Source organism: Daphnia pulex, chromosome 4 (assembly GCF_021134715.1).
Source record: "Daphnia pulex isolate KAP4 chromosome 4, ASM2113471v1".
NCBI classification, from domain to species: Eukaryota; Metazoa; Arthropoda; class Branchiopoda; order Diplostraca; family Daphniidae; genus Daphnia; species Daphnia pulex.
The window spans coordinates 5233579-5258984 of NC_060020.1; the positions used below are offsets into that span (position 1 = coordinate 5233579).

General features: G+C 43.9%; 1 protein-coding gene across 7 annotated transcripts in view; it reads left to right on the forward strand.

Moving 5' to 3' along the window:
* The window catches only part of LOC124193176 (protein turtle-like), a 39550-nt gene that overhangs the window by 3024 nt on the left and 11120 nt on the right, over positions 1-25406 (forward strand). For all 7 annotated transcript variants that reach the window (XM_046586861.1, XM_046586865.1, XM_046586863.1 and 4 more), the window contains exons 2-3: positions 24276-24445; positions 24637-24936. In XM_046586861.1, coding sequence (XP_046442817.1) covers positions 24358-24445; positions 24637-24936 — 388 coding nt within the window. In that variant the 5' untranslated portion in view covers positions 24276-24357. The remainder of the gene's footprint in view (positions 1-24275; positions 24446-24636; positions 24937-25406) is intronic.

Below are 25406 nucleotides of genomic sequence, written 5' to 3' on the forward strand. Positions count from 1 at the left end.
ATGGACGACGACGTTCTTATTTGCCTTTTTTTTGTTTGACTTTTTATTTCTGTTGACTCGTTCTTTAATACCGTCCGCGCTCAGAAAGCTTTTTGTATACTTTCTCAACTGTGTTATGGATGTTTAAGTGGCCGAGTCTCATCCACCGGCGCGGAAATATATCTAAAAAAAAAAAAAGGGCCGGACTGCGGACCTTCTTTTTCTTGACCTCTCCGGACACTCTCCGCTTTCGCCTCCGCCCACTTGCGTTCTATTCCTCTTTTTTGGCCTTTTTTCTTCTTTTGGTTTGTACATCATTTGCTATCCATTTTGACGCTGGGAAAAAAAGAATAGGAGAAAGTGTCGGGTCACTCCACAACTGCCTACACCTGATCGGGTGTAGGCAGTTGAGGGGGGGGGGAAAGAAGGCGGTTCTTCTTCTATTTAGTTTCATCCTTCGAAAGAAGAGCGGACTTTGAAGACGTTAGAATTCGTACACGAGTGGAGGATTGAAAGGCAACAAGACAATCAAAAGACACCGAAACGATTTTCTTTTTTTTACCTTTTGTCGTCCGTGTATTGTTCCCTCCTAGTGACCGGGGTGGGAGGAAGGTAATATAAAACATTTTAAAAAAGTATACACACAACGAAATGACCAATGATTGACACAAAGAAAAGAAAAATCCTTACAGTCCAATATTGCCCAATGGGAAGTTTATATGCCGTGTGTCTCGCCACTTAAATTCAAATGAACTTTTTTTTTTTCTAAAGAAACAAGAAATCATTGGAGGGAAAGGTGAATAGAGAGACCCCCTCCTTGGAAAAGAAATAAAATCTGAAAAGAAAAGAAAAATAGGATATCCGATACCAATATAAAGTCAACAGCTCTCGCGAGAGAGTCTCGAAAAAGAACCGTAGAACCGTAAGGAATGCGCAGTCCAGTCACGCTTGAATTTTAAAAGAGTCTAGAGAGAATATAAATAACAGTATGTGTGTGTGTGTGTGTGGGGTATTTCTTTTTTCGGCGATAGAATTTCTCGGCCATTTTAGGATCATGTTTGACCGCCATTTGCCACTTTGACCGACTGACAAGTCACGAAATTTTTCGAGCCTTTCACGGCCAAAAGACCAAAAATACAAACCTGTTTCGATCGTTTCCTTATCGAGTGACGCGATGATCGCACTGACCAACTTGCTACACATATTTTCCAGCAGTTATTATAGAAAATGGCTCAGCTCTATTTTCTTATGCAAGCGTCTTTTCGTCTGGGAACATTTGCTGGCCGCTGGGATTTTTGCGCCCGGTGCAGCTGTTTAAACATTCAAGACGGTGTGAAAAAAGAAAGATGGAAATGGGATACTACTCTGTTGTTTAAGACGTTCCATGTAACAGCGCACATTCTTGGGTCAACTTGCCAGCGAGAACAGCAAGTCAAGTTAAGTTTCCGGGGGGAAGAAGGAGATTTTTCCATGGATTGTTTCTCATCTGCTTGTGTATAAAATATACACCAAGACGGACCCGACAGATGAAACCGAATCACTCACGGGGATGCATCACGTGCCACAAATCGGAAGAATGCCTATAGAGTAGTTTGTTTTTCTCCGTTCGAGATGTTTGTTAGTTATATTCCAAGTTTTTGACCTGGAGGGATGATACGCTGCCAGAGCGTATCCAGCTGCGAGTACCTGGGTGCTGAGACGAGAAGTTGGACCACATAATAATACGACGTTGCTGCTGCATTATCCGCAATGTGATGCGCCCCTTTTGTTATTTCTTTTCCCCATTTTTTAAAAAGAGAAAAAGCCAAGCGGGAGATTAGAGAAGCTGCAACGGCAAGATTTCCAACCGTTGGCGAAAAATAATCCCGGAGAACTGGTGACGAATGCGTCGTGAGTTGAGGTTAAAGCAATATACGCGCACAGCATTGGGCGGCTCACATGTATAGGCTATAGGGTGGGGCGGCTCACCAAGTCCATGAGTCCAAGAGGCTATAGTATCGGGAGTATAGAGTCAGGTTGATTGAATTATTGATTCGTCGAAATAAAAGAAGAAGAAAAAGGAGAAAATTTACCTTATATGCGTCTGGCCGAGAGCTATATAACAAATGCAGTGTACGCCCCTCTCTTCCGCGCGTCCGTCAGGTTCCAATGAGCCTTAGTTCCGGCCAACAGCTACTCTGTCTATCTGTCCCTTTCTTTTCATTGCCCGTTTCCCTCCCTTCCCCCTCCAATTTTTCTTTCTTTTGACTTGGATCCGGTGCTGGACGTGTGTGTAAGAGCCAGCAGGTACAATATCTGTAGACAACCTTTGCTTTCGCCTTGTTAGATCTACTACACATGCAGCATGTATATATTTTAACGTGGCCGTCTCTCAGCTGACGGCTTTTTTGCCCGCCGCCGCCATATTATATACATACACATTGTACACATTCATTGGAATCGTCTTTTGGCGTGACTAGCGGCTATAACACCGAAACCCACGAAACCCCCCCGTTTCCTTACTTCCCACCCACCCTTGGCTGATCAGACGAGAGAAAGGTGGAGGAGGTTGGCTAGTCCTCGTCGATCGTGAGTCAGCTAGAGACCGCCATATATACCTATACACACACACACAACTGCTATACATAATATTATGAAAGAGGCGCCCGTACATACACATGAGAGAGAGGTCGTTGCTGCAACCATTTGGGTTGAGTTGCCTTTTCTCTCCTTTGCGCGTTTCCTCCACGCAAAGAAAAACGTCCCGCAGCTTTTGAGCTTCTTCCTCTACATAATTTGTTGCCTTTTTGGCTTTACCTTTTCCACCTGGCCCTTTTTTTTCTTCTCTCCCGCACATAGACCTCGAGAGTTTCTCTATGCATAGACGTCCATTATCGACGGTGTAACATACGGAGAGAGAGACCTGCTGCAAACGAAATTCTTTCTTTCTTTTTTCTATGCGTGTGTGGCGAGTGCGTACGTGTGCAACCGACGGTCGGGAGTTGTAAAAAGACGAGGTTCAAAACGCCCTCGGGGTAGACTCCACTTCTTTTTTGTGTGTGTGAACGCATAACGGTCATCATTTTCACTCACAACCGAGTCGTTCTTGGTTGGAAGAAGAAAAAATATTTTTTTTAATATAGAGGATTTTGTTGTTGTTTTTCTCCTCGGCGTTGTACGTTTTTCGAGATTGTAATCAAAAACACGAAAAAGATCAAATCAGAAATAAGATTGAGCCGTGTGTCTGTAGCGCATTCTTTACATTTCCTCAACTTTATATTTTCAGTTTTTTCGTGTGTTCATTTCTCTCCACTTTTTCTGTCGTTGACATTTGAATTTTAAAAACGTTGAATGAATTTAGTGTACAGAATTAAAGTGGTATTCGTTAATCGACGAATATATAAAAACCCGATTTTTATATTTTACAAATGACGTCCTTGTCAAACTGACTGATATCGGGACACACGACAGGCGATGATGCTCTGCAATGTTTCAAAATGTTGTTGAGGAGTGAACGCTGTATAATAGTCGGGCGCTGGAATGTTGACTCGTCAAGGTCAATGAAGCGCATTGGCCCCGTCGCCGAGTCGAGAAAAAAATTCAAACCAAAGCCGCAACGGTCGCAATCGCCCACAATAGCCCATCGTTCGGTTGGAACCCAACCGTCAGGTGCGCTGTGTCTTTTTACACGTCTATGCAGAGTAGTAGTAGTAGTAGTAGTAGTAGCGCAGCCGGATCGATTTGGCAGCCGGATCGATTCTCTTCTACAGCCGGGCCTAACAGTCAACCGAAAAAAACACATTGTACGTAACTATTAGAGACCTGTGTAGTAGTAGTACATATATCAGCCATGGAGTAGGATCTATAGCCAACAAGCGAATAGCGAAGAGAGAGTTAGTGAGAGATGGTCGGTGGTGGTGTAGTATAGACTGGTCGGATCTATAGGCCAGTCGTGACAAATGAAAGCAAAAGAAACACACAAGGTGTATGTACACACACAAATATAAAAGGGGGTAGGACGTCCTTAAAGAAAGAAAAAGAAAAAAAAGTAGACAGCCGTCACGGCGTCTGCAGTGCCAGATTGCGATGGATGACACTTTTGCTGGCCATGATATCAAACCAGAAACAGATATACTCTCTCTCTCTGCTGTATAACTGTCGAGCTATATATATTTATATATATTTCCGTTCGTTTGTTGGTTCGGTGGGGCTTCGCAACCAACTGGCAAAAGGAGTTGATGGTTGGAGATAGGAATCACACACGATTCGCCATCTAGTAGAAATGGTTCTTGTTTTTTTTATTCTTTTGTGCTCTGTGATAGTAAAATTCGCCTATGACAATACTCTCACGTCCGTTAGACATCCCTCCCTTGTTCTTCCGATGTTGCTTGTCCGCCCTCCTTTTTTCTTTTGTATGTACCTTGAGACTGTGCTGGGTACCCCCCGTACCCAGGGTTTGGTTATATAGTATTTTATATATATCTAAAGCTGCTGCCGGCCAGCAACCGGGAGGATTCCCGTTGTAACGATTTGGTAGCATGCTTGAACCAATCGACATGCAACCGTCGTGCAGCATTTGTCTGCTGCTGCTACTGCCCGGCACTGTGTGTGTGTACATAGATATGCAGCGCCGACGTGTTTCACATCCATCTTTTGATACATGTCCCCACCGTTCTTCTTCAACCCAAAAGTTGAATTTCTTTTTCTTTGTTTAGATTATATTTTTGTTTATTTCTTTCACAGAGGGGGCGGGGGGGGGTTTATTTATTTGTTTTTATGGTTATTATCTCCTCAATTGAATTCCCCGACTCTCTTTCTTGTTTCTTTTCCCTGTCAAATCAAAAAGTCAAAACCCAGTGGGTTCACCGCATTTCTACGCCACACATATCTACTGTACTGCGTGACCCGCTGCCTGGACACAGTGCATCCATACGTAGTGAAAAAAAACCCTGGCAAGCCGATCGAAACTCACGGCCAAAAAATCTTGGGAGCGAAAAGAATAACACACAACAACAAAAACTGGGCCAAACTGTTTTGCATCGATAGTATGATATACATATAGGAGCCGCCGCTGCCATGGCAATAGTATATTATAGCCGCGCTATATTTTCACAGGGTGCAGGAAAAAGAAGCCCAAACAAAACAAAACAAAACAAACACGATACATAGAGAGAAACATCTCTCGGAGAAAAAAAAGGAGCTAGGAGCTTTTGTGTGACGTTGACTTTTATTTTTTTGGGCTCCTACTGGGAAATTTTTCTGGGTGGGACAATGTTTTTGTATGTCGGTTACAGTGCCGAGAGAATCGGCAACTTGGAAACGGCCACAGCATTATAGAGCTCTGTATTTGGGTGGCAAAGTTTTACCAAGCGTTGGGGCTGTGCTGTGCGGAAGAGTGCGGCAAAGTCGGGCAGCAGTGATATACCCAGGAGCACAGCACAGCACAGCACAGCAGCAGTTCCAGCTTGATCAATATGCTCGCTATATGTTGACGTGAGTTAGACTGCACCGAGCTATGCGTTGGCCCCAAATCGAGTTGGCTTGTGCAGTCGTCTACTCTTCTCTCTCTCGTCGACTTGCTACTTACTCTACTTTTCTCTCTGTGTGTGTTTTGTTGGTTGGCTGGTTGGGCTGCGACGTGACGGATCTGGGCGGCTCCTTGTTTCGTCATGCTCGCTTTATTCAGACTGGGCTGGATTCCAATCGGCCATTGCCTAGACTGTCCCACCCAGTTTTTCTTCCAGTCGTCATATTCTTGTCCCATTTTGTTTGTTTTTCTCATCCGACGATTGTCTTTTTGACAAAAAGAAAAGAATTTTTATTTGATAGTTTTCTCCTAAACTGGGATCTCTCTTTTTATTAATTCATCTTTCACCCATGAGAGATGCAAGTGGCTCCTACACTTAACGGACGCTCGAGTGGCTGTTTGTTTCTGCGCTGCATTTTCTAGACATCTCTCTCGCCCGGGTGTGTATATCTAGTAGTTCCCAGTTAGGAGCATTTGCAATGCAGATGCAGGTCGGCTTGGCCGGCCGATAAGTCGACAAACCGAGAGCGCATCATCAGAGGGACCTTTCAACTTTCAGGAGCTCTCGAAGGCAGAAGCAGGAGCCCTGTCAGGAGAATAGGCAGGCGCGTGTCGAGTTGTGCTGCTGGGATGTTTTGCGTGCGTGGGGGTCCGCTAGCCGGGCCAATGAATAGACAATGATCTCCTAATGAGCAGCAGGACGGGCCGGCCATCATAGAGCGAGTTGACTCTCTCTCTCGTTGAATGAAATAAAAGCAAAAGTGTTGGACGGACGGGCGATATTCCGTCATCTGCCACCAGCAGCCGGCCAACTGTGCGCCAAATCTAGGCTCCTTGGCTCCTTACTATTTGGCCTCTCTGCGTGTGTGTGTGAGGGTCCTCTGGGCGGGCACAGCGGAGGCCCTTCGGATGCGCTCGGACAAAGTGTTCCACGATCTTATATATATGTAGGTCGTTGTCGTGTTGTCGTTGCCGGCCCCCCTATCTAGAGATCATTATCGTTAGTACATACTGTTGAAGTGAGAGACGGGCAGCAGAAAAGGAATGGCGTCACGAACACAATGTCGGTCTCACTCTCTCGAGCACGTCGTCTATATTAGACGGACGACGAAATGAGATAGCTTCTCCATTTGTGTGTGTGTGTTTTTTCCTTTTTTTTCTTTTTTGACTTATTTTTCTCTCTTCCGCATGGATGGCTCCTCCCCTTTTTTTTGTCTTTTTCTTAATACCCTCCGTCAAATATTTTTTGGATTTTCATTTCTCTCTTTCTCTGGCTGCTAATATTATTACCTCATGTATAGATGCTGGGACTGCGTATGTACTTGGGTATTCCTTTTTATCAACTTATTATAGTTGTACGTAGTAGTAGTAGGTAGTGTAGTTTGTGCGAAATAACGTTAGCCCACGGGGTGGAGAGAGCGTCTAAGATAAAAGCGAAAGTCGAGAGAGAGAGAGAAAAAATCCAATCAGAGGTCAAGTATCCCAGCGTTGGTCGAGTGCCTGCATACTTCAACTTGTGCAGCAGCAGCAGCAACGGCAGAGAAGAAGAAGAAGAAAATATCCAATTACAAAGAACCGCATGGCTCCATTTCTTGACCGGCGCCATCGCACGCGCTCTCCTTTCCTTCGTTCCCGGCGACTCTCTCCCCGCCCGCGATCGAGCTGCATGTTTGACGAGAGTTGCTGGATCGATGGACAGACAGTGGTAGACGGGCGGGCCAGTCAGGGTAGCATAGCATAAAGAGAAAGAGAAGATGAATAGTTAGGAGAGGGACTCGGTCGTCGTCGCCGGTCCCGTTATATTCCATTTCCCCTCGACTATATAGCGACTACTAATGTTCCCGAACTGTAGGATACATACATGTACTGCTGCTGCTGCCCGGCTTTGCTGTTGTTGTCCCCCCCTGTTTGTTCATGGCCACTAGGGTTTACATGACAACCCTCACTAATATTTTTTGGTCTTCCGATCGAAAGAACCCGCGACTATATGACTAGTACAACTACTACACACTCTGTTCACAAGCAGCGGATAAATGAAAGCCGGGCATATCTGCCCAGGTAGGGATATGCAGAGCTAGGAGCCGGGGCGATTTTATTACAATAGCTCAGCTGTGTGTTATAGTTTGTATATTACACGCACTGCATTCACCACCACCCCCCGAGCTCGTATATAATATCTAGAGCTCCAGTCAAAATTCAGATGATAAGTCGTATACGTGTTGGCTCCTTTGGCTCCTTTGGCTCCTTGTCGTGCTCGACGCATTCCAAATCAGATGGACGGGGGTGAACACTGAACAGCCAACGACGGTGTCCGTTGGCGGGTTTCTCCAGCTAGTCTCTCGACCGAATCAACGTTGACATGTATACAGCGTGAATCATCACCTTGTAGTATCTACTACTCACGTCTTAAACCAACGATGGCCAGCTCTATAGGGTTGGAAATAAAACTTATACGTGGTGTCATCCCTACGCTACGGATTAGAAAAAAATCTGTTTTTTTATTATTTCGTGTGACAAATGACGGCCAAAAAATGTTGAATGTCATCAACCGTTGGGAGGGGATATTCTTACATGTCCCGTTTGGCTGACCAGTTCGGGTCTAACCAATCAAAATCTCCGTTTTGTACAATGTGCGTCTATATTCTAATGCTCTGCTTCCTCCTTTCCACCCCTCATCCCCGGCCTTGTGTGTACGTCTAAACACGTAGATATATGTATGGTGCATGTGTACACGATGGTCTTCTTTTTACGATATCCGAGATGTCAGAGGAAGGTGAGGAGGGGGGAACCTATATTTTATTACTCTTCTTTATTCTTCCACTCTCTCTTCCTCTTTTTCTCTCCTGGTTGGACGTATTATTTCCCGTCGTGTTTGTATATCTTGTATGTATATTTATCAATGTGTATACAAGATGATGCTTATACTCACCAAGACCCGTTTTTTTTTTCTGGAAAGATACACACACAGCGGGATAAGGGAAAAAGATAGATTTATAAATAATTCCTTCTTTTTTATTTGAAGGGGGGCAGGGCCTTACTTCCGGTCCCGCTCTCTCTTATACGGTTATCCATTTCCTTTTTCTCTCTTTTTTCTTGTATACTGTGTGTGTTTAATCAGACACAACAAAAAATTGAGGGATAATAAAAAAGAATCTTTTTGTGTGTGACTGCCACTCAAATCACAGATGACTGCGACGAAAAAAAGAAGATGATGGACAGAGGAAGTCGCACGATCATTAGCACTGCTAAGGTTTTTTTTTCGAAATGACACTCGTCTTTGTGTGGGCCTTACGGGAGGTAGTAGAAATGTGATGACCACAAGTCAAAACCACAAGACCCCCCGGTCCTCCAGAGGAAATAAAACTCGTACTCGTTTCCAACATGTCTCTATATAGCGCCGAGATATAGACAAGGGTGAGGAACGGATCCGAGTGAGAGCCAACGGCTGTTGATTCCAACTAGATTTCCGGTTTCCGGTCGAAGAAAAGGTGGTCAAAGATATAGTGTGTGTGTGTGCGGTGAGTAGGTGTAGTGCGTTGATTCTTGTAGTGCTTCCTTCCGATGGCCGGCTGACTGGCTGGCCCAGCAAACTCTCTCCACATAACATCTCTCGTTGCTGTGGAATAAGCCGGCCAGTTTTCTCTTTACCAGAGTGTCGGTCGGCCGGGCTGCCGGGCCAATGCCAAAAGAATCTAAGGCCACAGCAGCAGTGCCAATAAGACGGTGGTGTGGCGACGGGCGAAAGAGATGAGGAGGCGGAAGAGTGGGCTGACCGCGCCCGCCCGGCTCTGGCTATGACGACGACCCTCAACTCTGCACCGCCAGGATCGATAGAGATATATAGAGAGTACATCAGTATATATATAATGGGTTGAGTGGGAGGCTTGGAGGGATATATATATATATATAAGGTGGGTTGCAGCGCCGGCGTGAACCTCTTCTTCTTCTTCTTCTTTTGGGGTAGTGCTGCTGCCCATCCATCGTCCTGGCGGCGTCTAGCGCGGGCGGCAATAACGACGCTCAGTCAATAGAACCAATGGAACGTGTAACGCTGGCGACGGATCAAAAAGAAATGGCCAGAAATAATCATCATCATAATAATGAGAATAAGAAGGAAAAACACTCCGGGATCTATTTTCTATTTTCTTCTTCTTTCTCACCGCTTTTCTAGACGCTATTTACTCGATCGTCGTGATATTATTCTTTTTGGATTGTCATCATTTCCCGGTCTGTTTTAATTTCTCGGTGGCGACGACGTCATCGCTGGTGATTAGCAGACTCTGATATGTAGATGTGTGTCGCCGCAGTGCTGCTGAACTGCGGAGAGTGACGTCATCCTTTACAAGTTTTTCCGGGAGAGGAAAAATAAAAGAAAAAGAAGAGAAAAATGGATCAACTCCAAGAGAACAAAACACAAAAAGAATAAAAGAGTGAACAAGAAGGAAAGTCGAAAGGGAAAAGTTTGCGTTGAGAATCAAGATAGGGAACCAATCGACTGTCAATGGCGGCCATCTCTCTATAGGAACTGTGCTGGGCCGGCAGCAGCGAAAGGAGAAGGAGCTAGAAAAGAAATGATGTATGAAGAGTTGGGGCCAAGAAAAGGACAAGACTGACTGGGCATCCGCAACAAGAATCAAATCCAATAAGAACACTGGGAAATAAGAAAAGAAAAAGTTAGACCAGCAGTGGGGGGAAAGAAGAAACGACTTAGAAGAGCCGAATGGACGAATAGTTTCCTTTTTTCTTCTTTTCTTTTGCCGATTGCCGAGTCGTTCGTCTTGCAATCGTTCTCTCTAGTCTTCTAGTCTCTTCTCCATCGACCTCTCAGATGGACCTCTCTCTCTCTATCTTTGAGTACATCGCCCAGCTCATCTTATTCCAGCCCGTCGTGTCTTATTTTCTCTCTGCGTCGCCGTTTTTCTATTTTTGCCGGCCTCCCATGTTTTTTACGTCTTCATTTTGCTTTCCCAGTTCTTCTTCTTCTTTGATGCTGTGGGCTTGCTGGCCGTCACCAAATAGAAATCTGCAGGGAATTTTTTTTGTTTTAGGGGGTGGCCAGAGAGTTGATGGTTACTGGCCGGCCGGCCAAAAAATTCTTTTTTCTTCCTTTTGTTTTGTTTTTCCGCCGCCGGTGCCTCAATTTCATTTGGCGGTTCAAACTCGGCCCGGCTATAAAGAAAAGAAACGAACGTCGAAACCAGCAACGGCAATGGTCTGGCCAGTCTGAAGAATTTGAGTAAATTCTGCGCGCGTTCTCTTCAACCAAACTTTGGGTAGAGAAAATAAGCCTCGCACCGACACAACATAGTTTATACCATAGAAATAGTGCGGAATAAGAAAAACGGAAGAAGAACAACCGGAGCTGGGCAACATTGAGCCAACAACAACCAAAACATCTTCAACACAAATCTCTCTGCCCAAAACTTTCTTTTGTTTTTATGATGATTTGAAAATGTTTCGGCTCGCCGTTTGTCGGTCCCGTCCAAACAGACCTGCTTGTTTTTTTTTTATTCGGTGAAGGATCGGGGTGAAAAAAATTAAAAGGAAAAAACAAAAATTCTTTTTTTGGGGGGAATTTCTTTCTCCCTCCCTTTCTCAGTTTTTCTTATATAACATAATGATTGAGCGAGCTTGTGCGCTCTCCGCGGCGTGGGAGCATCAGAATTGTATAATGTGAGCGCGCAGTGCATCCAGCACGACTTTTCTTATTTAAAAAAACTCCCCTTTGAACCAATAATCAAGTTTTATACATTTTAACCCGAAAAAGGGGGAAGAAACACGAAGGTATATCTCTTTTAAAAAAAGAAAAAAACTAACTCTTCATCATTTGATGACCTGAGCTCTATCTTTTACCCTCATTCCTTTTTTCGGTGAAGACCTGGAGGCCGTTAAGGGTCAGCGGGTCGTCGAGGTAAACATCTATTACCGGTACTTTTTTCCTCTCTCTGTGTGTGTGTTATTCGTATTGCCGCTCGACAACGGAGAAAAAATAGTGTGAATGAATTTCTTTTTGGGGTCCCCCGCTTATCCTTCACATTATCAAGTACTCAACCCAAATGTAAATGGGTAAGAAAAGGAGGAAACGTGATAATGACACTAGGAGTCTTCCATCTATTCCCCCCGTGTATATGTACATGTCGAGTTCGTTCAACCTCGACGACTATCATTTCTGTTTTCTCTGTTACGTTTTTTTTTTGCTGGTGTGTTGTGTGGAGGGGCAAACGACACGAATGGGATTGTCAAATGCGCTGGCCTGCGACAGGGTCTCGATGACTTTTCTGTCAGCCGAACGAGCCGCCCGGCATCACACAGGCTGTTGGAGTCGAATTCAACTCTAGGGGCCAATCCTTGGTTGACCCCGTTTGCTAGTTGTCATGAGATGAGAGTCGACCAAAAAATAATAGTTATAATAAAAAAGAACAAGACTGTGGCGTCGGTCGTCGTCGTCGTGGCCCCATCACGTAACGGACGTCATCCATTCGACTTTCACCTTGGAAATTGTCGGAGGTGTTGGATTGCGAGCGAGAAGAAGAGCCCAGGAGGGAGGCCACGTAATAAAAATCTTTTTTTTTTTTTTCCGTTGAGCTTTAACGCAGTCAGCTGTTTAGTCTATAACAGTTGTTTATTGGGTCTATTTCTTTTTGGGCGCAATTGAGAAATTATTCGAATTCGGCCGACATCTGGGTCCGACACGGGCGGCTATAAACCGGGTTCAAATGCAATTTCAATCGTGTTAATGATCATCCCAGAACGAAAGTTAAAATAGAAAAACCAATCCAAAGGAATTCAACTGGAATGTTTGAACAATTCACGTGGGACTGGAAAAAGCGCCGTTCGACCCTTGCGCCTCCACACCCGAGTTGTAACAATGTAATGAAAAGATGTGATTGTCATATCTTTACCGACATATCTTTTCCTTTTCCCTCTGTTGTCGGCCGTTGTTTTATTGTGAGTAGAGCTTCTCTCGTTTAAACATTCCGGGATGCGCTTGGATAGGCCAATGTCAACTGACAATCGGTTTCGAGAGAGATTGTTTGTTCGCCCGTCGATACTCATTATACGGTTGTGTGGACGGTTTCAAAACAAAAAATAAAAACAAAAAAAGAATAAGAAAAATAGAAGAGAAACGTCTGGAATACAGAAAACAAGAGCGACGACTGACTGGGCTGGTGCTGTGTGTCTCCAGGCTGTGTCGGTATATTTATTGAGCGGAAAGTGGACCTTTGTTCCGTCCCCCTTTTTGATCCTTTCCCACTATATACTATACACTATCTCTTTATTTCCATCTAGCTCTCTTTTCTATTGAAACGTTGCCGGGCTGCTCCTTGGCTCCTTGTTGTCTTATTCAGACCAATTCCCCGTTGACGACCTTGTCATTTTTCCACATTTCACCCTCCCATCTTTTTCCCTTCTCTTTTAAAAATCTTTAAGACTGGGGTTTGATGAGAGACTATAGAGTCACAACCATCAACCATCCAACCCCAAGTGTCCAGCAGCAGTTGGGCTTTGCTTCATTTCGTATGGGACACACCGCTCGCTGGCTGGCTGCTCCTTTTTATTAATTCAGACTTTTGGAGAAATTGGACGAGCGTAGAACTATTTGTCGACGTCTGCCGTGTGGCCTTCGATTCTTACCCCCAAGACGAAACAAACGGAATGAAGTTGACAATGAAAAATCAGTGAAACGCAGTTTCCTCCTCCTCCTACACGGGCGGGCAGCAATCGATCTTTGTCCCAGCAGCAGTCGTCCAATAGGAAAAATAACCAAGGACGTTTAGGTCCAATGTTTTTGTGACAATGCGCTGAATGATCTCATATTAGACTTTGAGTCAAACTCCGGACGCTATGCGCTGCTGGACTGGTATTGCTGAGGCGTATAGACTATACATGAATGATACAATGGAGCCAGTTGAGTAGGGACCAGTTAACTGCAGAGTCAGCATGGCAGCTTGTGGATAGGGAGAAAAAAGGAAATATAATAAAGCAAAATGTTGTTGTTGCCCGGTCGTTTCCTGCTTTCCAGTCTTTTTCAATTGTTGATGGCCCCTAACTGCATAGAGCGCATTAGAACTCTGTAGTACTACACTTTGAGAGCTAGCCATAAAAAAAAAATATAGACTCGGACAAACTTTGTGGTGTAGACTAAATGGAAGGGACGGCCAATGGTCGTCAATTGCTTCGACCTTGTCTGTTTCAAAAAATAAAATGGAAAAAATACAAATCGGAGCTGCGCGTGTTTGATTTTTGCGCCTCTCTCCAAGTGAGAAAGATACATAGGAAATGGACAGGGGAAAAAGTGGATGGGAGGATGTTTGAACGATGGGGGTGTTTGAATAGGATTGACAATCGAGTCGGATCACGCGTGCATCGTTTCCCGGAAATGGGGGGGGGGGGGGCACTAGAAAAGACAGACACATCCAGAGAGAGAGAGAGAACAGCTTATACTACAATAAGGCTCAGAGAAAAAAGGGGTTAGATTATCCTCGTATATAACCTGGTCTTTTTCCCACTATAAAGAAAATATCGCAGGTTTGATTTCTTTTCGTTCGTATCGATTTTTCTCGATAGGAATTCTACAAAAAAAGTTATTGCTCCGAAAAACAAGTAGGTTAAAAGTTATTTGCAACGGTATATATATATATCGATATCATTTGTACGGTACTCTATGCCATATAAGGTATACTATACTACACTTTTGGGTTTGGTTGTCGGGAGTATATAACTGTAATAACTTTGGTGGCCGGGTTTTTTTCTTTTCTTTTTTCGTGTGGTCTTGGCTGCCCTGAAGGGAAATCGCCAGGCCTAATTAGCACCAAATTGGGCCCATGTTAACTTATTTTTCGGAGAGGAGAAAACGGTACTAGATACAGTCGAGTGTTTGACTTGTTATATTGCCATTGCACTTTCTGTTGACTTGTAGTTTTGGGTTTGGGGGAGTCTCTAGCTCTTTTTCTTCAGCTTCTGAGAAAATTCAATTTTCTTAATTCTCTTATAGTTCCTAGAGGTCCGCAGTTTGAGAGTGTACGTGAGTGAAAAAAATACCACCAACTACTATAAGGTTTTATATATATATCGTCTACCGGCTTTTTTCTCTTGTCGGAGCATTCTAATCGCATATGCTGTTTTGATCCAGTGGATTAGTTGAAAAAAGAAAAGAGAGTCAGATAGAACTTTGGCTCAAATAACTTGCTTCCGACTCGGAATAAAGTTTGAAGGCGAAGAGAGCCAAAGAGAGAGAGAGAGAGAGATGGTCGCCGTCTAAACCTTGGGAACAGATCAATAATCTGACTTCACCGTTGCTCCAACATCTATACGGTACCACGTTCTCTTTCTCTTCCGTCTTTATCTTATTTCCCCCTGCGCTCGCATCCCTCTTCTTTTTTCTCTCTCTTTATCTGTGTTTCTCTCTCTATCTCTACGTTGTAGTACGTCTATCTCTCTCTAGCTCGGACCCAAGCACTCCCGCAATGCCGCATTTCTTCTTTTCCCTGCTTCCGGGCGAATGCATACCGGGTTGGATGCTCCAGCTCCTGGATGGCTGTGTGCTGGTAAAGCCGCTTGTCAAACAGTCAGCTACATTGGCAGTACAACTACTACACACTACATGCGAAAAGAAGAGAGATAGAAAAAAGTCAAAGCTTGTAAGAAGGTTAATTGCAGAGAAGTGCCTGTCTGTTCGGCTCTTTTCTGTTGCTGCTCGCGAGTTTGGACAGAAAGGAGCGCAGCACTGCAGCAGTGAAACTCAATAACATCCTCCTCCAGCAGCAGGAGGAGATCCGTGAAGAAAAGGACTTGGATGGCGTGTTGGAAAAGATCACTATCTCGCCCAGCCCAGCCCAACCCAGCCCAGCCCCGTAGAGATCGAGGCAGCAAAACTGATCGGATAAAAAGTTGTTTTCGGGAGATTCCTGTTTCTTATTTCTCTATACTATACATAGGCCAGGATCCTTTGGGCACGAACGATACAATGCGCAGTATACTACATAGTCTGTAGAATGTCACAACAGATATACTATATCTCACATTGAATTCCTTGGAGTCTAAACTGATGTAGTATATATATTGGAAAGCGCTGGTTGGCTCACACGAGCGTGACGACGAATTCTCTGCCGGACTAATATATATCGCCCGTTTCCACCGGAATATATATCAGGAAGTGGAATTGATCAGCAGGTGTCAGGTACTATACTACTCGGAGACGTGTGGAATGTGTGGGCTCTTTAACGTTTACACTTGGACGTCACGTATGTATATTGTCGATGGCTGCTGCTGCTGGATTCGGTCCGTCGCAGGAGCAGCAGACGGGTCGAAAGGGGTGAGCCCGTCTGGATGGAAACCTCTGGAATTTATATATATAAGACGACGAGTCTAGTAGTCGTGACTTGAAATGGCAATAGTCACGTCGCTGCAATATTCGATCCCCCCTTATTATTGCTTTATTCAAACACAAATTTGACAGTGGAGATAAGTAGCAGACAGCCGGTTCCAGCCGGCTGGGCGTCTCATCTAATGTGACGCCATTCTCAATGGCTTTTCCTCTCCCACCCCCCTCCCCTTCCTCCTCCTGGCAAAGGATATATACGTAGATGATCCTGGGCCATTTCAATTAATCCGAATTCCTTTCAGTCTGAGGAGCGAAGCCCGCAAATACTATCCACATCTCTCTAGTAGTTGCTGGCTGGTAGTATTAGACTCCAGCTGGGCTACGTCTAGAATATCTAGGGCCAATGTAATTGTCTGCAAGGAGAGTCGAATGATGAAAAACGTCTAGTCTCGGCCAACGTGCAAATAAACCAACAAGGCGGGCCAGCAGCAGCACAGTGACCCGCGTCCATCAATGTTGTTTAGAGACGGGTGGGATTGTGTGTTGGAGGCTATGGGCTCGTGTCGTATATCTTCATATTCCAGACGAGAAAGGAAATAAATCAACGACACATATCCACAAGCTACAACATCAAAGAGAGAGGGGTGCTGCTAAAGAGAAAGAAATGAGACTCGATGGTTGGCACTAAACTTTCGCGTCTTCCTTCTCGCAACCTCCTCCGTCGCATAATGCCGCACTATATGCACACACGCACGAGTTTCAATTGACATCTACTCTATAGCCTATCTTCATTGGTTATAAGACACAGCTTCGTAAACCTGTGAGAGGTGGTAGTACGTTGTATATGGTTAGGGCCTATGGTTAGCTATGGGCCACGTTACGGTGTCAACGTGAGAGTGCTGGGGTAGCTCTAGGCGCTGTCCTTAAGTGAGCCATAACGCATCACGTCATCAGTGACAAAACGGCGCCCTAATTGCTGCGTCGAGGGGTCTATACGACGTCCATATCGATCGCTGCTCGACAACGGGGTGGGGGGCTACAGGAGCTGCTGGGAGGTGAAGACTATTACACGAGAGCTGGATGCGAGCAGAGCCGAGTGAGAGAGAGAGAAAAGCCGAGAAAGACCGACCGAGGACTGACACAGAGTAGTCAGTGGCAACCGGAGTAAAAAAAGGGAAAAAAAGAAAAAGAAGAAAGAAAATGGGGAAAAACACAATCCAGCCATTTGCTGCTGTGCTGCGTGAAACGAAGCGCGACTACTCGGCGGATTCCACGCGTCCTTGCCATGGATGCTGCAGTTGGGGGTAAAGGAGAGATAGTGCACAGCCAGCCCCAGAGAGAAGAGCGGCGGCGGGCATGACGTGTGGGTGGTGTTGGTCTTATTTGCATACAGGGAGCCCAGCCAACCGCGCGCGTTCGCTGTTTAAGCTAAAAGGGAGAGATGCGCTGAGCGGGGCGGGCGGACTATAAGATGAATTCGTGAAAGGAGAGCGAGTGACAGTTCAGCAGTAGGACCAGCACAGCAATTGTAGCGGCAACAACAACAGCAGCAGCAGCAGCAGCAGCCGAGCTCAAAACGAAACTCGAGCCCCCCTTGTTGATGGAGCTGACAATCACTTAACAGGCTTTTCCTTTTCGCAGCTATATAGCGCGAGCGACGTCCGCATAGTCTATATAGGCCGCAGGGCCGGGATTCCGGCCGGAGGAAGGAAGAAAAAAAGAGCAAGCAAACAAACTCAGCACAGCCTCGATGGTTTAGATGGGGGAAAGAAAAGAAGTTGATTCATTATTGAAAAGGATCCAACCCAAAATAGGAAGACAACTCTCTCTCGGTTTTATAATAATGCCTTTTTTGTTTTTTTTTTTCCCTTTAAAATCTGCTGGTGCCATTCTTTAGTCTAGTGATTAACAATTTTTCGGGCTCCAACGATTCCGCTCGTTTCCCCCCTTTTTTGATTAAAAAATTCACGAAAGAAATGAGGTTTGGGGGATTTTAAGGGAAAGTGATGTGGTAGATGTTGAGTGTCGAGGGAGATGATGATGGAGACCGTAGTCGATTGCATTGCCGTTATCACGCAGCTGGACAATCATTGGTTGAGGGCGGGAAATGCGACGACCAGTGAACTCTACGATTAGATTTGTCTTTCTTTTATTGCCGGCCTTGTTGGGCGGTCAAGTCGCCACCAAAGGACAAACACTTGAGAATAAAACAATTCTCACCGTTATTCATTTAATGAACACCGCCACTATAGCGTCTTATCTGCCTCATATATTTTCGACTCGAATGTGTTCAGCAGCTACGCAAAAATGCTGAACTGCTTCATATTTCGAATGTTTTTAAATTGAACAGCATTTTTTGTTTGTGTCCATTTTATTTGGGTTGTTTTAGACATTTCCTCGTAATGGAAGCTGAACGTACATTGAAAAGCTTAATGATGCGTGCTGTCTGCTCTTTTTTTTTATAGGTATATGTAGGCCGTAATAAACTATGTATACTTTTATTCAGCAGTAGATACCGGTATTGGCCTCGGGCAACATCATCACACACTGATTCAGTTGCAAGTTTGATACGCGATGTTTATGTAGACGACGTTTGACGTGGATAATAGCGGGAGACTCGAATTTGGTAGTCGAGACATCTAGAAATGCGTTTTCTTCTTCTTCTTTTTTTTAAAACTGAATAACAAAATTCCCTCCCGTTCTTCTAACGTACGATTACAGCCATCTTGAATATCTTTCTATATTTTTTCGCGTTTATTTTATTTTATTTTATTTTTTTACCCTCCCAATTTCTCCATTTTTTTTTCTTGTTTTACGGGTCGCTGCTAGACGGTTCCAGACCAGCGGAGAGCTGACAATCCAGTTTGCCAGCTAAATATATAGACGTAGAAAGAAGAAAAAAATAGACGAAGATAGAGAGAGAGGAAGAAGGAAAATAAAATAAAAAAAGGACAAACGAGAAAAGAAGAAGACTTTTAGTGAGTGGAACCAATATCATATCCTGTCGGCGCCAATGACTATGCACGATGGCGGTTCCCTCGACGCCCGTAGTGATATCATCGTCCTCCTATATACTATATATACTGCGCAGTACAATTTTATATGTAATTTTTTTTTTTTGCTGGTCCTTCCTCTCTTTGGGTTGTTTGGGAGGGGAGTTCCTGTGAAAGATGACAGCATTGTGAATGTGTCTGTGCCAGTCGATTTATGTACCACAGTCAGCCGGAGTAAAGCAAAAGCAAAAGCAAAAAAAAGATGGAGGAAAAAGCTTTGCGTTGTTAGACATGGAGAAATCGACGCGGTCATCTGCAGATATTGGATTTTGCTTATATTCGTCACAGACGTACGACATGTCTTTACTTTATAGTACGTTTTTTTTATTTTATTTTATTACGGTACAGTAGAGTTATACATAGTAGGCCGCCGCCTTTATCGCTCAAAGTGAATTTCTCCCCCATTTCATCGCGGAATGAATTCGTCGTCCCCCCGCGTTTATTCATTTTGATTGTTCCGATTTCGGTCTCCGATTGCGTCATTAGAGAAATGGGTCGCTTCTAGCCTTCGTCAACATGCCAAGGGCAATGCTTGCTATTTGGTCTTTGGCGCTTGTGGGTCTTTGGCACATGAAGACCGCACAGGATCGTTCATCAATCTTTGATGGTCTCGATGACTCCTGTGTGTTGTTGACTAATACGAGCCTCTATAAAGCCGAAAAAAAAGAGGATCCAGCGCAATAAAGGAAGGAAGAAAAGGGATGAAAAGAATGAGGGGGACGACTAAAGTATCTCTTGTTCCAAGACAGAAAGGCAGAGACTTGTCTTCAGTTGACTTATCAATGAGAAACATTCTCCTCCTCGCCCAGTCGTCTAACTCTTGTTCCGTCCAGCAGCACTGGATACAGATCGCTGCCAACGGGCCGCTCTTTTCTTTGATAAATACGTATGCCATCCGAGAAGAAAGTGGAACCCATTTACTTGATAGACGAGTTCTTCTCCCCAGTTCCAGGTTACGACGTCCTACACGTCCAATCTCTCTCTCTCTCTCTGCCTTGGCTCGTAGTTCACGAGTAAATGGGTGATTTCCACAGCGACGGCCGCGCCCTTTTTCTCCCCTCACAGCAGCAGCATCGAAGAGTATAGTGTATAGCCCTTGTGTTGTGTATGGCACTAGAGCCGTTATCATCGACGGCGCAGTCTACCATCTGACAATTTCTTTGCCATTCGTTTTCAAGGCGACATTTCAATTGAACTATTTTTGATTTGATTGGATTTCCCTTTTTTCTCAACAAAAGAAATTGCCAGACACTAAGAGGACTTTGTCGACTCTCGAACCAAGAAAACTGATCGAACCGCCACTCGAGTTGTTTTATATTATGTAATGATAAAGGTGCGCACAAGTGTCTCAAATCACGTCCGAAAACGAATCTATATAGGCTGCACGCTCGGTCGGATGCCGGCCAAAGAGAGAAAACCCTAATAGCCAATCTTGACGGATAGGAATAGTAAGATGTAATCGTGTTTATTCCGCGCAAATAAAACGACTCATTGATGGAACGGATATATAATAGCAAACGAGTGAATGCTGCTGCGCTATATTGCCAAAAGTTCCTGCTTCTGGGTTATTTCCTTTCTTTTTTTGTTCTCCTTTTTCTCTAATGGACTTATCTTACGGGGAGACGTGTTCATCCGAGCGAGAGATGACCAGACGTGACCACTTCGATCGGGCCGAAAGTTATTTCCCTCTTGTATACCCACCATTGCGCACACTCTATTTTTCCTTGCCATTCTTTTCGTTTCCCCAACTGCTGCTGGGCGCTATACTGGAGTTTCCTATTCTCTGGCTGTTATGCGAGACGGAAAAAGTCTAGAAAGAAAAAGAAGGTAAAGATAAAAGACGCCAGAATAAAAAGTGATGAACAACTATAGGAAACAAAATAATACAGCAGTGCATTCGAGAAACAAACGCTGCTGCTGGGATTCTCTTCTATATATAAAAGAGATAAACTCTTATGTATCACAGCAGAGCCCCCCGTCGTTTCTCTGTTTCACGATTAGTTGCCGGTCTCATTTCCTAGGTGAGTTTTCAATTGGCTGAATTGGAAATGGTCGTGCGGTCTTCCCTTTTTTTTCCTCCTTTACATCAGACGACTATCCTTTCGGAATTGCATAGCATTATAAAAAAGATCCGCCGTTGTGTGGATATATCCTTCGCGTGGTCCAATCACTTCCGCCGTTTTCTCGTGGTCTTTATAAACCGTGCTTCTTGACTGATTGAACTATAAAGTGTATTGACTTGAAGAAATCCCGTCTATTCAGAATAAATTTGCCGTCTATTGCCTCCTACCCCGAAGCCTTTTCTAAAGGCCCCGGCAATAAGAATTTGGCAACGGCAAATTGGCAATTCGATAAGAAAAGTTCAGAGGAATTGAGAGAGAGGCCCGCGCTGCTGGGGTGATGGAATTGTTCTATTACAGTCAGTTTGATATTATTTCTGGCCCGCTAGCTTATTCACTGCTCTGTATATATTCTTTCCCTTAAGACTTGATATGCATGTACAGCGCTGGCGGATGACGCCAATGAAAAAATGGCTGTCAAGTCGAGACGAGGTGCCTGGGAGATTTGACGTCATGCACAGAGCACACAGATGATTATGTTGATTTTCTCTGCTATTAAAAGTATGAGATATCGATCGTTGATTTATATGGATCAAGCGAGGAAAAATAAAAAGGGCCAGAAGGAAGAATAGGGAATCTAAAACTATGGAAATTCAAAGCATCAAACTTGGATGGATGAGGACGCTCAACTTTTGACAGAATCATGACATATGCTGTGTATAGTCAAGTTATGGAAATCGACTTGAAATTGTTGCTCGCCTACGTCATTGTTAGTGTGTCGTCATTCGGAGATGAGCCTTTATGTATGTACATACAGTCCGACGCCCAATGTCCAATACCGTGCTGACAGTCGTCGCCACTTATTCGTGCTTTTGTTGTTGTTTCTTTTTGTGAGTGTGAATCGTTGTCAGATTAAGAGGGAGGAACCGTTGTCGTAAGTCAAAACGACATAGCGCGGCGGCGGCGGGATCTAACCCGCCGATTCAATTAGCTTTTTTTTCCCCCGTTGGCAGCAGCAGCAGCCAGCGGCTTGGCAGTCGAGTCAGTCAAAAGGAGGTGGCAAAAGAAGGTTGCTTGCATATGCACCGCAAGTTCTTCGCAACAACAAACCAACAAGGAAAAAAAAAATTGGAAAAGAAGACGAGCAATGACTTGCTGCCATCCCTATTTCTCTTCTGCGCAACTTTTTCCCATTAGAATAAAAACGTCAAAGTCTTGATGCATATTGGGTTTCTACACAGTGACGTACAACCAATATTCAGTCGGCCTTTTTCTTTCCCTATTCCCATCTTTTCTTCTTTTATTTCTTATTCTCCAAAGTATACAGCGCAGTTTTATTTATGAACTTGTCGTCTTTTGCTTTCTCGTGTCAAAGAGTCGTTTGACATTTTTTATTGACTTTTCTTTCTCGAGAATCAAACAGACTGGTTTAGAGACCAATTCTTTTATTATTTTTTTTTACGTTTTCAAAACCCGCAAACGCGCAGGTAAATTGACAAGAGCCGGTTTTTGTCAAACCATCTTATCCATAGCTGAATAAGAAAAATCTTTTATATAGTACTTGCACACCGCGCGCCATTATAATAAGAACGACGATGCGCTTGAGCATGGTTTATGCAAGAACGTCAAAAGCCGACATCAACTAGTTTAATTCCCCCTTTTTTCTTCTTCTTCACGAATCCTATAGCACCGCGTCTTTTTCTCAGACCTCTGTCGCAACTCCCGACCTAAATTGCATCCAATAGTTTATTAAGTGACAGACTAAATGGGATTCAAAGAGAGGGGGACGTGCGAATAAAGAACCGTTCCTTTTAAAAAAAGAAAAACAAAAAATTCCAATCGAAAGTTAATGTTTACAGCAAGTCCCTGCAAAATCAATCTTCCCTGTTATTGATCGTCTTATGAGCATGAAAGCTAAGATGTAAAGTAAATCATCATGAAAAGAAAATGCGACACCCCTTTTTTTTTCCTCCATTCCCATAGCATCTAAATTTCCATTTTCAAGACTTAGCTGACATTCTTGTTGGAACAGCTTCTGGTTTTGTTGTTGTAGCCGCTATTCAAAAAAAAAAAAAAAACTTTGTAACCTCGTTTAATATAAAAGTTAAATAGAAGAAAGAAAAAAAATCGGTTTCATAAGGTTGCGTTGATCCAGCTTGTAGCTTTTGATCGAGATTGACTGGAGTACTTTCGCTTTCTTTATTCTTGTTCTACCGATTAATTCTATTGAAAATTGGTTTCCCTTCTAAGAAGTGCCGATGTGGTGACTTAAAAAAAAGATGATTTAAAAAAGATTTAGGCCAAAAGGCGATACGTTAATTCTAGGGTTTCAATCTTCCGAATTTTCTAAATAATGGCAGGATGATTCATTTAAGAGAGAAGAAAGATAGAAATGGAATACTAAAAATGACAAATGATAAAAGAAATCAGGATAATCGAGTTGATGTGGAAATTTTTTCCTATCGACGCGAAAAATGTTTACTCCGTTCGAAAAACCATTTGAATTCTTAGCCTTAACTCGAGGCCTGCGATGCGGAATTCATTACTCTAGCATTTGGTAAATGTAGGGTACTGCCGTGGTATTAGTCCTTCTTATCAAAAATACATAAACATTCCGCTCTCTGCTTATTCGTGGCTCGCTCCATTTGACATCTAGAGCTTTCCTCGACATATAATAAGCTCATCTTTGGAAACAAGGGCTGGTCGTAATACGCTTAATGAAAGCAATCTTTTGAAGGCAACTGCCGGAAATGAGGTCCAATCTCATGTTTTAGGCCTGTGCAGCATATCTTCAACAGTTTTTGATGTATCATGGAGGAGCGCAGTGTAGTACTGGGGGGTCGATGAAAAACCGTTGCTGCATAAAAGCAAAAGAGGTCGCCATTTTGAGTGAATGTGTGCGACGAGACCGTTGTTTGGTACATAAAGTTGCCCGGCTTCAAATCATTCATTTCCGCCAAGAGACGGCAGTCGTGTTTCTCCATGACTCTGTCCCTCGGGGTTGTCGTTTCTCAGAAACGACCAGTTTTAAACTGAAACTTTGGGATTGGTTCCGACCAACCAACTTTTGTACATATAGCCTTTGACAGTTCCTTTTTAATTGATCTTGTACGGAATCAAAATTTAAAGCAATTCGGCTTTCATCTACGAATGTTAGATTAAAGATGATACAGCAACTATACTGTACCTAGTTCAAACACGTCCTTGTTTTCATTGGCAGTAGCAAAGTTTTACCAATCGAAACGTGGGCTACTTTCGTTTTCTATGGCGCCAATTGTGATCTTTTTTAAGTATAAAATAAGGGTCGTCTATTCGATAAAATCTAACCCATTCTTTGACATTTTTCTTTATAGGTAATGCTGTGCCAAGGTAGTAGCAGTCGTCAGAATCCTGCCGGTCCGGGATTATGGCGCCGGTAGAAGACGTGGTACCAGTATGGCTCGGGTCCGAAGGCGTATCGCATTCGGTCTTACCCGATGTTGCCACGATTTCACGCCCGCATGCTGCTCTTGCCGTCAATTCAGTAAGGATGGCTCTCCTTTTTAATACTATTTCACATTTTCCTATTAACAATGCGAACAGCATGACGACAATGGGTCGTGTTTATTCATTTATTCAGCGATCGATTCAGATTAGATTATCAAGTTTGTTTGCAAAGTTACGACAGCTATTACGTGAAACGTGAATTCTAAAACTGAATTGTCTTTGTTTCAGATGAAACAAACAAGCAGGAATCGGGCGCCGGTGAAGTCCAAGATGGCAGGTCGATCTACCTCTCGTCTGACGCTTGCAGCAGCTACCAGCGCAAAAATAAGTCCGGAAGGCTGCGGCGGCATCGATTTATCTCATCCTTTTTATCAAAATCCACTGACGGTGGTTGCCAGCAATCGCTAGAGCAGCAGCCTGCACTACGACCCACGATCTCTCAACGCTCCCACCTTATGCCCATCATTTCGTCCCACCACACTGTTGTCTTCATTGTCGTCACTCTCCTCCACTCGCTATTCACCTCAGGTAGGACATTCTATTGATATAGACTATTGAGCGGAGGCAATACATCAAGCGGTTGACTCGATGCAAGAGCTGAACTAATCGCCGACGTTGCGCTTCACACATCAATTGTATGGATATTAAATATTACTGGAAAACGTTCTTGACAATTTACAACGGTTCAGCGTTTTGCGAAAATGAATTCGAATTGAAATTTTGTTTTCTATATGAGCTAACTTATAAGGAAGCAATAACTGCGAGTCTTCGGCTGTAAGGTCGTGTTGAACATCGGGTGCATACAAAGTAAGAGGGTTGAATACCCTGCCCAGGGAGCAATTTTCATACAATTGATCAACCAAATCTTTTTACCCTGGAAAAAAAAACGTCCGCCCACAGTCTGTGAACTAAAGAATAGAGCATTAAGTTCGCTTCCTTCGTAGTATCCAAGAATTTTTAGAAGAACCTAAACCGAGCATGAATGTTGTTGTAGAAAA